At 40.2% G+C, this 14,223-nt stretch overlaps 1 protein-coding gene across 7 annotated transcripts in view; it reads right to left on the bottom strand.

Annotated features, from left to right (window-relative positions):
* LOC131149588 (uncharacterized) overlaps nt 1-12,825 on the bottom strand; it is a 33,541-nt gene extending 20,716 nt beyond the window's left edge. For 3 of the 7 annotated variants that reach the window (XR_009135257.1, XR_009135258.1, XR_009135259.1), the window contains exons 1-9: nt 12,671-12,817; nt 12,537-12,598; nt 11,541-11,798; nt 11,228-11,443; nt 6,775-11,133; nt 6,419-6,603; nt 6,163-6,313; nt 6,023-6,073; nt 117-170 (exon numbers count right to left, since the gene is read on the bottom strand). Coding sequence is in view for 2 of the 7 variants with exons in the window: in XM_058100170.1 (XP_057956153.1) it covers nt 6,232-6,313; nt 6,419-6,603; nt 6,775-11,133; nt 11,228-11,443; nt 11,541-11,747 (5,049 nt within the window). In the remaining 5 variants the exon portion in view is untranslated. Of the gene's footprint in view, nt 1-116; nt 171-5,886; nt 6,314-6,418; nt 6,604-6,774; nt 11,134-11,227; nt 11,444-11,540; nt 11,799-12,536; nt 12,599-12,670 lie in introns of those variants that run through there. The other 4 variants (XR_009135260.1, XR_009135256.1, XM_058100170.1 and 1 more) reach the window with 4 other exon arrangements.
* Between the last annotated feature and the right edge of the window lie 1,398 nt (nt 12,826-14,223).

Raw genomic sequence — 14,223 nt, 5'->3', positions numbered from 1 at the left:
AAAAAATAAATATAATTCGTGGGAAAAACAGTATTTTTGACTTACAACTGCAAATAAAAGGACAAACTAAAGAAAGTAACTTTAAAAACACCAAGATTTAATCATAATCAAGTTACCGTGTATATTAGACAACTTTTGCACTCATCCTCTGCCAAAAAGAATGCCACTTCCTAAACACAATTCATGAGATACCAATGTCAAATGTCAAAATTTGCAACTAGTATCACCAAGAAACCTTTCAATACACAAAATCATCACTACAGCCCAGTGACAGTAGAAGACGAAAACATGTAAAGCCATCGCAAACTAATGCTTTCAAAAAAAATAAGGATAACCTAAGAAATTAGGCAACAATGTTTAATCTTCCTCTTGAACAAGTGAAAATTTCCCCCACCATCCCCAACCGCATCTGATTTTACTTTCTATGTTAGTGACACTGTTCTCCATCCTTTCCTATATGCGCATCAAAAGATATTATCTTCAGATATGGGTCGCATTGGGATCCCACTACTACATACAAAAGAGTACCTCTACAACTGGTAAGGCAGAACAACCAACAGGAAATAAACTAGATCTAGAGATCAGAATCTGATAAGGATTTTAGATGTTAATAAAGCTGAAAATAGGTTTAGGCTTCCCTTGGATCAGGAACTTTGTTTGAGGGGAGAAATAAAAGAAAATAAGGAAATCCATTTTCTGTTGTATTTTCTCTCTACTTCAAATACTATTGAAAATGAAATTTTATCAGAAATATGATTTAAAATTAAGAAAATTCAAGAGTTAATGATGCGAAAAACAAATTTCATTCATTGATTACTAACATTGTAATTTCTCCCTCATTTTCCTTGATAACCAATCATGTTAAGGCGCATTTCTTACTACTTTCTTTTATTTTCCTTACCCTGCATGTTGCATTCCAGGCCTTGGGAATTTGGATTTTTGTGGACATGGACAAAATATCATACAAAATTACATTGAGTTTCATCCAAATCCCAAGGTTACAACTTATAAATACATACTCCCAAACAAACCTTAACGTTTCCCTAGTTCAAAATGGACCTAAGTTTGTAAGAAAGAGACGTGGGTGACGAACAGTTACAGTCCTAATTATTGTTTTAGAGGATGAAATCCGAGGCAGAATCTTGGAACTCAAGGGGGTTTTGCAGCCGGTAAGCCAAAAATTTGGCCTATGAACTCTACCAAGGACAGAAACAAGTTTAAAAGGCCTTTTTGGTTCTAAACTTGTGGAAGATTGTGAGCTTTGACCTGGGTCTTATCATTGGGGAAGTTGCTGAATTTGGGTCGTATCAAAATCTGAAGTTAAAAGGAAGGAAGAGGACAGAGAAAGAAACGCACCAAGAAGATGCACCTGCCGTTAGTGAGAAGTCCACTCGCCGCAACCATGAAACTCACATGGCCATAAGAAAGCATTAATGCTAGTTCTCATCATTCAACTATTCAAATTTTAGAAATTAAAAGAAAACAACATTTCTAACAACCACTCATACACAAGTCTGCAGTCACTAATCCTAGGACGGCATTCACCAAGAACTCTAAAAATTTTTCCAGGTAACATAAAAAATCATTAAAACATCTCTAACACCTGGAAAACACAATTATGCTTCTGCCCCTAAGATACTCCAGAAACCAAGGGTGTACAAAAATTACAGCAAAACCAAAAATTGGACCGAAACCAAACTACTTTACATTTTGGTTCAGTTTTTTAAGTTTTCGGTTTCAGTTCCAGTTTTGAATTTTATAAAACAATTGATTTTTAGTTTCAGTTTTCTTGTGAAAGCAAACCAAAAAACCGTATTATACAAATTTGTTCTTTTAATATTAAAATAAGTGTATTAATAATTAATTATTATCTCTATTTAGCACTGTTTAATTTTCTCAATTAATAGGAATGTTGAAGGACAAGAGATTTAAGTAGTTATAGAGCAAGGCTCTCCCATTCAGCATTTTGTCAATGTGGGACAACCAGCAAAGCAAGAGGCAGCGACCATGGGCAATGAGCTTGGAAATGCTAACAGCAGTTAGCTTGTCCCACGTTGACTATGTGAGGAAAGAGGAGCCATCCTCACTCTTACAAAAAAAACCCTGACTCCCAATTGTCCACCTTGTGGAGGGTTGAAGCCCATACATGTGTTGCTCGGTGCTCGATGCTTGGACTTGTCTAAGCTCCTTGCTCCAGTTTAAGTATTTATCTTTTTGTTGACTTGAGTCACTCTGTGGGCATGAGGAAAAAGTAAAGAAGACTCGAGGAACATGCAGCAAGGGAAAAAAAATTTGATAACCATTTCAAAAACCAATAAAAATCAAACCAAACCAAACTGATTTACAACAGTTTTCATTATTTCTGAACCACCGGTTTTCAGTTAAAAATTTTTTTTAAACCAATAACATTGATTTGGTTCTCATTTTTGGACAAAATCAAATTGAATGAAACCGATTATGCCTTGGTGAGACAGAACAGAGGGAGAAACAGAAAGAGAGGGGAAGAAGGAAGGAGGGGAAAGTAGAGAAGTGGGGGAGGGTTGCCCAAAAAAGTTTTTTTGGGGAAGAGGGAGGGGGAATCAGTTGTTGAAACCAATTCTGAATTCAAATATTAACTGTCTAATAGAATACTAACAAAGTACTTGGAACACCTAAATAACAATTAAAACAAATAATAACAAAATAACCTCAAAGTTCTTAAAATACACAAAATAACCCTTACCTAAAATTTTAAAATATCCAGATTTACTAACTAAAAACAAAATTCTCAAAATTTTAAATCTTCAAACAAAATAAAAACTATCCAAAAGCAATCATCCATCAAAATCCCCATGTAAGAGAAAACTCCACCTCAAGTTTTACAATGGCACAACAAGAAGAAGGAATATATATCCATGAGCCATTCAACTTGTAGTCTCACATTGTAGTCTCACATTGTCTCAGCTCACACACACAAAATATCAACAAAATTATTGAAATCCCCTTCAAGATTCCAATCCAATAAAGTCGATAGATGGAGAATTGTCACACATGGGACGATGCTTTAACGCTTGAGACCTATGTGTCACAAAACTTATCACAAGATTCAACAATTTCATTCTCTAAAGAGCTCGTGCTTTGAATTCAAATCCCAATTTTAACATAGAATTTTGCTGCCTGCTCCTTGGACTCTTCTATAACTTGAATATTTTGCTCCATAGCATTCACTTGCTCTACAAGGTTGGCATCATGTTGTCTACCGCATCCACACAACCAGTTGAGCTTTTATTTCCAAAATGCTAATCCATGACAACATGTCAGGTCCAAATGAAAATTCCTTTTTATATGATCATGTGTAGTCCACAAAAACAACAATTTGTGTTTTATCCTTGATAGTATGTTTTGAGATTGGAAGCTCACATCGTTCAAACCAACAACTCTTTCTCCCTCAAGTAGAAGATGATTTCACAACATTCCTGAGAAAATTTTCATATAAACAATTTTTTCACTCTAAACCAAAAGACAGTGGCTTGAGTTTTACAGTGTTATCTTTGATGGTATTGTATTCTATCCCAACACTCAGATGCATAGACCACAAATCTAAACATGCAAACCTTGTTCTTATTTCCAGTGTCTCTATACATTTAAAAGTAAATATCATGACCATATAAAATAGCCAAGCTATGAATTATCTCTCAGACAAATTTCCATTGAAGCAAGCAATATCCTCAAGACAAGAGCATAGAAGCCCATGAAACAATTCCCAAATTCATATCTTGCAGAATATTAAAAATGATGACCTCCTAGCTTTTAGTTTCTCCAATTTCTCAACAACAATTCTGAATGTGCTGCATAAATTCCCATAAAAAAATATCCAAATTAAACCTGCCTTTAAGAGTAGACATTGCTGAGTTCCCCCTCAAAAATATATATTGAACACTCCAAGTTGGGTTTTATCAAATCAGCGTCGAAATCTCACAAGTCTAATTTATTGCAGTGTATCTCAAAATATCAAAACTGAGCCCCAGTCTGAATGCTGGCAAACTTAAATCATCCTCCAAACATGAAAATTTGCATCGCATTATGCATCACAAAGCCAAGTTGAAATATTGCAAGAAATCCAAAAATATTGCCTCAACAATCAATTCCATGCAGTTCTGGAAGTTGCAGGAGAATCCACCACTATTTCGCAGCATGTCACCAGCGAGTGGGGTGCAAGCACCACTGGTTAACCAGATATGATCTTCCAGCTGGAAGTAGATCGAGAGGTGCGGCCTATGCCATTGGTGGTGGTATGTCAAAGTAACTCCAGCAAGGCAGAAAAATGATGGTATTGGTGGTCTTCAGGTGTGCATGGGGCCGCACTGCTCATCAGAAGGAGGAAAATTTTAGGGAGGGACTTTTTCAGATTTGTCTGTCTCCAATTGTGGTAATATTGTTGCAAATTGATGTCAAAAAATTGGAGCTCAAAATTGAGGAGCACAGAAGTAATTTAAAAGTTGCAGATAGATGAAGAGTGCTTCGACTTCGTGATTTCCTTGATTACTTCACATAACTTACTGAAATTCTCTTAATAATGTTGGTAGGAAGTGGAAGAATTGCGGCAATTCCATGGTTGTGATTTGAATTTTCAGTTGATTCTTCAGAAGAGATTGGAGTTAGAACATTGATGGCAGATCAGTTATAGAGGAAGAATGTTGGCGATCAGGTTTGCTCTGATACCAATGAAGAAAGAGAAAGAATTAAGGTATAGTACTAGAGAGGGAAGTAAAAAGAAGGGAGAAGAAGAGACACTGCTGCAGGAATAACAGAATAGAAACAGAAAACAGAGAGAAACAGAGAGGAGAATGGAAGGATGAGCAGAAGAAAGAAAGAAGATGAGAAAGAAGAAAAATAAAAGAGGGAGAGGAAAACCAATTCTGGAAACTGATAATGAATTCAAACAATAACTGTTTAATACAATACAAGCAATCATACACCCAACATTACGAGTCAACGACACTAAAACAAATAGTTATAAAATAACCTTAAAATACTAAAATACACAAAATAACCCTATATTAACTCAAACTTCTGAAATATCTAAATTCACCAATTTAAAAAAAAAAATTCCTAATTTTTAAATTTTAAATGAGATATGGATCACCTATTATTCACGAGATCCTACATCATTATGGTTTCAGTTTCAACTACAATGTTCAAACCAGGATTGTCTGAACATGTCCAAAAAGTAGTGAGTTCTTAAGTCCCTATCATCCATGCAAGGAAAAAGGATTGGAACAACCTCTAAAACGCACCAAGGAGTCCAAGATTTGCATATGGTGCAAGAGATTTCATATTCAAACAAACAAATCACACTTCACCTTAAAATTGGGTGCCCCAGACCACACGGCTCCCCGCTTTGCCAGGGTAGGGGGAGAATCATCACACTCTGTGCAGCCTTACCCCTGCTTCTATGCAGAGAGGCTGTTTCCTTGGACTCAAACCCATGACCAACCAGACATACTTGGTCTTAAAATAGCATACCAATAACCAAGAGAAAAGGTGAAGCAATAGGTGATCTCTTTCCATTTTTTTACTACTTATTTGGGGGCCAACGACCTTAAAATAGAAAACCAATATAACCAAAAGAAAAGGTAAAGCAGCAAGTGATCTCTTTTCATTCTTTTACTGTTTATAAAAGGCCAGTAATTTTGAAAGGATGGGGAGGAAGCTTTATAAAAATTATTAAAAAATAGTGAGCAAAATTGGAGCATTCTGACAACAGCACAAACCAGCAACACACTTGATAGAAAAGCTGCTCATTCTAAAACCAGTATGAACATCCAAATTTAACTCAAGGTGCTCTTTGGAACATTCCAAGTCATCACTCGAAGATTTCGACGTCACCTAAATCCAAGCGCCACATTGTTGCATAAAAGGTTTGGATTTTACTTGATCACATGATAACAAATACAGTCTTATGTAGGAATACGGATGTTGACACAAAATTATCCCATTGCAATATAAAGATGCCAAAATCATTTAAAAAAACAAACTTAACTGCCACTGAAAGTTCAGTTCCAAAAACCATCTCCCTTAACATGGCAGCAACCTGAAAGGACAAAGGTAACATAAAACATCCCGCAAGCAGAAAAGAGACATAAGGGTGAATCGCCTATATATCACTAAATGCAACAATACCGAAGGAAAATCTGATCCCAAGGCAGCAACAAAATCACTTCAGTCAACACTGTAGTACACCGCCATAACTCAATGCTTGTTGCTACGACCATCCAAACTGGCATTCCTAGACTTGCTTGCCTCTTCAAGTGAGGAATGGTCATTGGAAGTTCTACAGGATGAAGCAAATATAGCGCACAAATAACAAGAGCGTTATGGCAAATAAATCTAAAATTCTGAATTGTAAAAGAGCAAGAATGGACTCAGTACAACTTACTTATGTTTCTTTGCATTCTGTTGCTTGATGCTTAGGACCATGTCCATAGCCATCTTTTGGTGCTCCCTAGTTTGAGAATGCAGGTCCAGACCCTCAACTGTTTCACAATCAACTTTGCAAATACGGCACCATCCCATGCTTGATGACTTCCTCTTCCTTGAGTTGTCAAAAGGCTCCATGTCACCCTGAAAATATCAACACAATGAAAAAAGAACAGTAAAACCCAACTCTCACCAGCAGGCTTCCACATATCAAAAAAAATAAAAACTGTAATCACAATTACATACTTAGGAAGACTTGCACATAACACAGAAAAGAACATTATAAATATAATACACGCAAACATTAATGCTCACTTTGAAAAATCCACTGTCATTTGAGAATCCCTGGAGGGAATAGCTGCTCCTAAATCCAGGCTCACCAAGACGAGGATGATTTGGCTTGTTGCCCCCTCTAAATGATTCACCAAAAGGCACATTCTGAGGAAAGTTACCAATCCCAGGGAGATCTACCTGTGCATGACCAGGAAAGGCCCCGAAGCCAGCTGGTTCTCCCAAACGCAAATGACTGGGCAAGTTACGGGGACCAAAATGTTCACCCCTCCGTAAATGACTGGGCAAACTATCTTGGCCAAGGGAGTCACTATTCCTCAAGTGGCTGTGAGGACCAGGTGGGAAATGCTCACCCGTACGCAAATTCCCAGGGCCATCCAAATCACTTCTGCGCATACGGCTGGGCAAACCTGCATACCTACTTTCGTTAAATGTATTGCCTATTGGATCTAATGATAGGTTGAAAGGTTTGGATCCTTCCCCAAATCGACCAGATTCCCGGCCATCAACATCATCTGTTCCAGAACGATTGCCAACAGCACCAGTGAGCCCTCCAAATCCACGTGAGGGAGCACCAGGGTATTCTCTAGCAGGGCTTCTCCCATCCACATGATGCCTACCAAATCCAGGAACTTGTTCAAGAAAATCAGGACGAGAGTAAGGATGATCTACTCTCCCACCAATATCAAGAGGACGAGATCTTTCCCCAGCATCATTGGGATGCAACGTACCACTAGGATGGAAAGGAGGATGGAATCTGGGAGGGCCAGTGCTTGCATTAGAATCTAATTTCACTACACCATCATAATTGAATCCATGGGGTGCCTTCTCAAGAGGCCTGAGTGCAGCATCCATGCCCAACCCATGTGGACCCCTGTCAACAGGCCTCAATGAGGAAATGTTACCAGTACTTTTTAGACCAGGCTCCATATCCAAATTAGATGGCCTAGGAAATTGCCGAAGGTCATCTTCATACTCCACTCTATCACTGACACGGCGATTAGGTTCCATTGGGAAGGAATTCACATGGTCCTCTGGCAGAGGCTTGAATCTCCCATTCCTTAACCCAAGTGCAGATGAGGAGTCGGGGCCGGAAGGTCCATTCATTTTACTAAGCCCAATTGGACCCCTTTCCAAAGACCCAGGAAGGTGTGAATCAGAATGTCTGCTGTCAAAGTAACCAGGCCTCTGATTTGGAAACATTTCTGCTTCCATTGGGTTTGTAGGACGCTGCAGCCCCGCATGAGCATCAGGACCATGCTGAGGTGGTCTCGCCATCATCACACCAGGGGAATCAAATGAGCCGCGAGGTGGTGGTCCCCCAAATGGTGGACCTCCCACAAGCTCACCTTGAGATGTCCTAGGCGCCCCAGCATGGGGAGGGGGCATATGACCTTGATTGTAAGGCCCTTGAGGAGTAATAGACCGTGGTTCAAAGTTTCTCTGGTTAGGACCCATATGACCTGGTCCCCTACCAAGTGGTAGTGCAGGGCCCCCACTAGGGAAACCACCACCAGGAGGGATTTCAGGACGAAAAGGACCATGAGGTTGGTTCAACAGAGGGGGCTGCAAATGTTCAGGTGGAGGGAAAGGCTGTCCTGGTTGGGATAAAGGCCCTGGGCCATGAGGCCTTAGCTGCATGGGAGGCTGCAAAGGAACCTGAGCTTGATGTAGGGGTCCCTGGGGAGGCACTGGCAACATTAAGGATGCATCTGGCCTCTGCTGATGAGAAGGCCCATAAGGCATTGGTGGCAGCTGATGCCTTCCTGGATCAGTATGCGGAACAGAATGAGAAGGGTGCGCAAAACCCTTGCCTTGTGCCTGACCAGGTGGAGGAAAGCCTCTGTACTCGTCAACACCGGGACCTTGAGGCATATTCCTTTCCTGATGATGTAGAGTATCTCTACTAAAAGGAGGAGTCTGTAAACTGCCCCCTTCACTCCCAGGAATTTGTCCTTTGGATTGGGCAATCTGCACAGAATTACTAGAAATAGGTGCTGATGCTGGAGGAACAAATTGCAAACCCTTATCGGCCCTTGTGAGAGAATCCACTGCATCATTTTGCAACTTCCCTCTCTTATCTTCCACAAATTCCAGTTGTTTACCTAGAGGACTTTTTGAAAGAGAGCCCTCCTGAATTTCCTTGCCTTCAAAAGAATGCCCTCCTTGTTTAGGTTCTACATCAGAAACAACTTTCTGTTCAACTACACTTTCAACTGATTTGCCGGTGGCTGAAGTTTCCAATGTATTATTTGCACTCTCTCTCTTCACCATCTGCTTGACTACAGGATCCAAACCATATTCAGTTGCATGTGTCTCAGGTTCTGCAGTCTGAGCATGCATAGATTCTACAATACTTGGAGACTTATCATTTTGAATCTCCTGTTTCTTCTCATCACCAACAGATTTAATATCAGATTCAGACTTAAGGCTTTTCAAATCAACTGAATCGGCCCCAGGATCAGATGTCACAACTAAACCACTTCCATCCTTCCTGTCAGTTTTCTGAGAGGCTGAGTCAGCATCTCGCTCTGCCACATTTTTCTCAGAAATGTTATCACCTTGTTTCTCAAACACAGTTGTTTTTGAAGTTGCTGCAGATTGTGAATGAGCAGACTGTTGAATGTAACCGAGCTGTTGTTCTGAAGACGACTGCAATTGACTGTTAGCCCTGGGAGGGTAATTCTGAGTAGCAGGTAGTTGGCCTGAACTAGGTAGCAGTGGCCTCACATGAGCTGCACCAGTAACTCCACCATGAGATTGTGGATATGGCTGTGACGGTAAGCCCTGATTTGGTATCATAGGCCTCCCAATGTGATTTAGAGGCTGTTGAGACTGTAGGCCATGTGATAATGCAGCACTCTGCTGTGACTGCGGATACCCAGGAAGCTGCTGCAGTGATTGAGGCGGCCCCTGGGGTCGTATTGGAGACTGTATAGGCTGCTGCTGCTGCACAAAAGGAGCTTGCTGGTGTAATTGATTCAGCGCCAAACCCAATGGTTGTCCTGGAAAAGCTTGCTGTTGTTGCTGGACAAACTGCGGAGGCAATGGCTGCTGCTGCATCGACTGCATAACAGGACGCTGTTGGGCTGGATGACCAGGTTGCAGACCATGAGGGTAAGCAGGCTGAGGTTGTGCAGGAGGCATGTTTGGGACGGGACCAGGAGAAGGTAACAAAGCTGGCTGTTGCTGGTTTGGCATAGGAACATGGGATTGTGGGGGGCGCATTTGAGGAGGCTGTGGCGGGAATTGACCCTGCATTTGACCTGGATGTTGAGGCTGTTGGTGGGACCCACTCTGGGAGTGCATATGAATGGAATGCTGTTGTAGAGCTCCCGATTGCATTTGCTGGTAAGGCTGAGGTTGTGGGTAAGAGTGGTGGCCTGTCACTGCAAGGGCTGAGGTATGCTGTATCTGAGGATGAGCAGTAGGATTGGGGGTTGGGGTGGGCTGAGCAGGGCGGGGTTGGTTATGGAGCTGGGCATGATGTTGAACCTGTGCTTGTGGGGCAACTTGTGGATGAGGTTGAGATTGAGGTTGGGGAGGAGGATGGTGCTGAGGGTGCTGAGAATGCGGTTGAGGCTGTAGTTGAGACTGAGGATGCTGCATCTGAGGATGTGGTTGCTGGTATTGAGGCATTTGAGGATGCTGAGCAGCATAAGGCTGGACAGGATGGGGCTGTGCATAGGTCTGAGCTTGAGAATATGGCTGAGGCTGAGGCTGAGGCTGAGGCTGACCATGTGGTGGTGGAAGAATCTGCGACGGAATTTGAGAATGTGGCTGCACCACAGGATGAAGCTGCTGTTGTGGATTAACTGGTGTCTGGGTTTGGTTTTGAGCAACCACAGGGGCCTGGACATGTGGATGCGGTTGAGGCTGTGGCTGAGGCTGAGGCTGAGATGGAGGTTGGATTTGGATTTGTGGTTGGGTCTGGGAATGAGCTGGGGGCTGAGGCTGGGCTTGAGGTTGGGCATAAACCTGGGGGGGAGGTTGTCCAGGAACAAGTTGGGGTTGACCCTGCAAATGCTGCTGTTGGTACTGCTGAACAGCCTGTTGTTGATATGGGTAATATTGCTGATAATGCTGCTGATAAGGATCATACCCAGGATATTGCTGGTAGTACTGCTGATACTGTTGTTGCTGCTGATACCACTGTTCTTGAGTTAGCACAGCAGGCTGAGCAACTGCTTGGACCTGAGGATTGGAATTGACCTGTGAATTATTATCCTGCACTGATGTAACGGCCGCAGCTTGAGATATCTGGGCCTGAGAAGTTGCTGCTCCTGCTTGAGTAACAGTCTGGCTCTGATCAACAGCAACTGCTGTACCTGAGGCTGAAGCATCCTGACCAGCTTCTGCCTGTGGCGCTTGAGGCTGTACACCCTATAATTAAAAATATTAAGATCATAAACAAAGTTCACAAAAAATTCAAATAACAAGAAACAAATTAGAACTAAAACAAATTACTCATACTCACAGGACAATTTTGTGCATGTTCCTGTACTTGACGATGTACTATTTGGATTCCACACCTATTGCACACAACAGGGGAATTGCCAAAAGCACAACTGGAACAATGGGAAGTGCAATCCGATAATGGACCCTGCCAAGTGCATCCGCTCCTGTGATATAGACAATGAACAGCTACTTTGCCTATTGTTTCAGCCAGTGCCTTATTTGACTCTACAAGCGGCTGCAAGTAAAAAGGTTGAAAAACACATTCATAAACAGATTGTTAATTAGCATAAATAAATACATATACAGAACACCACAAAAGTATTAGTTGAAACCTTGGAATCTGCCTCCGTCACTAAGTAGCCATCATAGGGACAAGCCCGTGTGGTGCTCACAATATATGTTAAACAAGGTTTGCAGTACAAGTGAGTGCACTGTGATTGTATAGCTTCATTTGGGTAAACAAGCAAGCGGCATACAGGACAGAAATACTCTCCGGCAAGGGACTGGATGTTCAAGATGCACTCGTTATCAAACCCCATGTTGACCAGTTATCGCAGCTTCAAGCCGCAACATACATCAATTCAATCGATCTAAGAACAGAAGATAAATTAGCCAAGAGTGAAAACGGACAACTAATGTCCATTGCATGATTTCAACTAGGACCCAACAGTGTTGCACTGTTTATTGCAAAACAATAACAAAGGTACTGAACACTAAAAAAAAAGACAGTATATAAGCAGATTTTGCAAATCATGTCTACTGGAATCACCTCTGAGGTTTCAAATTTGCAAAATACCAGGAAAGACTACAATGGTTAAAATCAAAGAGCAAGAAGCATTGCCATAGAACAAGCAATAGTCTTCCATGTAAAGAATGACCCAACTTCCTATTTAGATCATTGAAAAACTCAAAAAAATCAACTCCGCACTACAACAGCCAATAATCTAGCATTCCCTTAAACGCACGCTACCAAGAGAAGGCATCAAAACCTTACAAGCATAGAGAAATCGAATTCAGATCTCATCTTCAATTAACAGTAAGAACCAAAAAAAGACCTTAGAATCAACCAAGCGAGTACTAAATGTTCCACTTTGAAAGAAATAATCAGTGAAAAAATAAAAGGTAATACATCTGCATGTCTACAGATACACGCCCTTGAAGAAATAAACATAACATCAACGGAAACAATTCTAGACTTCACCACCGAAAAAAAATATCACAAAAAGTCGAAAAGAGCTCAAAAACCAAGATACGTAACATTCGAACACAAAATTAACAATTCCTGCCAACAAGAAGCTGATGTTAAACATAAGATATCGATCTCGTACCGGAATAAGCTCAAAAACAGTCGGATTCGAACCGAGAGCTGAAAACCAAAGCTAGATGCAACCTGCAAAAATCCAAAAACTGTAAGACTCCTAGGGTTTTAACCGATCGAAATATATGAGTGTATGTGGAGTACATGTGAAGCGATGATCGAAGCACAACAACAAAAACCGATGCTTGAGGGCCGACGATGGCGTTTTCCTCGCAGCACCGATAAGAAATGCTCCGGAAGAAGAGAGTCGAGACACCGAGCGCAGAAGAGCAGCTACAGCAAAAGAGAAATGAAGTAGAACAGTGGGTAGGAGTGCTTATAAGGGGGAGGATGAAACGCTAACTGTGCTTCGGAATCAGGAAAAGTTAACGGCGTTAAGGGTTTTACCCTAACGCCGACTGACGGCGATCGTCAAGTTGTATATGGGCGAACATTTTGAGGCGTAGCACTTGATTTTTTATTTTATTTTTTTTGTTGTTTTTGCCAAATATAGACAAATTTTAGTGGGAAAAAAAAAAGGTCAATATATGCATTAAAAAGACCTTTGATTCGAATTGCTTTTATTTGAATTTTTGACAATTTTTAATTTTTAAAAATACAGATTCTCATATTCCGAAAATATCTTTTAATATGAAGTGAATTTTATTCCTTTGAAAATTACTCGGTATTGCAAGATTAAGTTGTCTTTAATTTTTTAAGGGGATAATTTAATTAAAATTATTTTTTACATGCATGCATGTAATATATGCACTTAATAGGTTTAACGTCTACAGGTACCTAAAGTCGTGTACGTCTTTCAAAATTCGGATGATGTTACATAGATCTTGTACTTATCTCTAAGCAAAAGAATAATTGAAAATAAGATTAACGTAACTCCGTCAATGCATTCAAAGTTCAAAAAGCCACGTATAAAAAAGTAAGATTGTTGGTAGTTTTTTTGGTTATGGCTTTTAGTTTGTTGATCACCAGATGTCTAAATTGCATTTAAAAAAAAAAATTCAGTCAGTCACCAGTTTCTTTGTCGCTTATTGTCTTTTGGATATGATGTTTGTCGTTTTTTGTAAATGATTGTGTGCATACAACAACCTCGTTTCTACAGTTGTCATTAATTAATGATCGAGACTTCACTCGCGCCATTAGTGCTTGTTTTGTTTTTTTTGTTGTCGTGCTCATGTCTATTTTTGTAATTTACGTTCATCAAAATGACGTCATTTCTAAGACTTCCTTAATTGAATAGAATGTTTATTACTGTTATATGGCATCTCTAAAAGATACAATTTTTTTAATAGATTTTTTTCCCACACAATCTTTGTGCATTTTTATAAACCGTGATATTACTATATCACAAGTTTTTCTAACAGATTTTTCTCATACACAATCTTTTTTTTCTAAAGAATCTTCTACCCATGGAGAATGTTGCTGCCAAAGGTAAAATGTAGTTAGTAAAGCTAAAAAATGATCACTCTTAATTTTACGGCACATCAGAAGATTAAACTACATAATGGTTGTTATGACCACAGAGAATTAGTAGCGTCCACTACAGAGTTGCAATTCAATAATACAATCTTCAGAGGTGCATGATGCAATTCAAAAATTACAAGTACATTAAAAGATCATCTAGCTAGTAGTTTTTTTTTGTGAACATGTGTTTATAGCTTTTAGTTAATCGGTCACCATAAACCTAAATTGCATTTTAA

The sequence above is a fragment of the Malania oleifera genome, chromosome 2 (assembly GCF_029873635.1).
Source record: "Malania oleifera isolate guangnan ecotype guangnan chromosome 2, ASM2987363v1, whole genome shotgun sequence".
Classification (NCBI taxonomy): domain Eukaryota; kingdom Viridiplantae; phylum Streptophyta; class Magnoliopsida; order Santalales; family Ximeniaceae; genus Malania; species Malania oleifera.
Note: the sequence above shows the minus strand (reverse complement) of the source record. Positions and strands in the feature narration are given on the sequence as shown.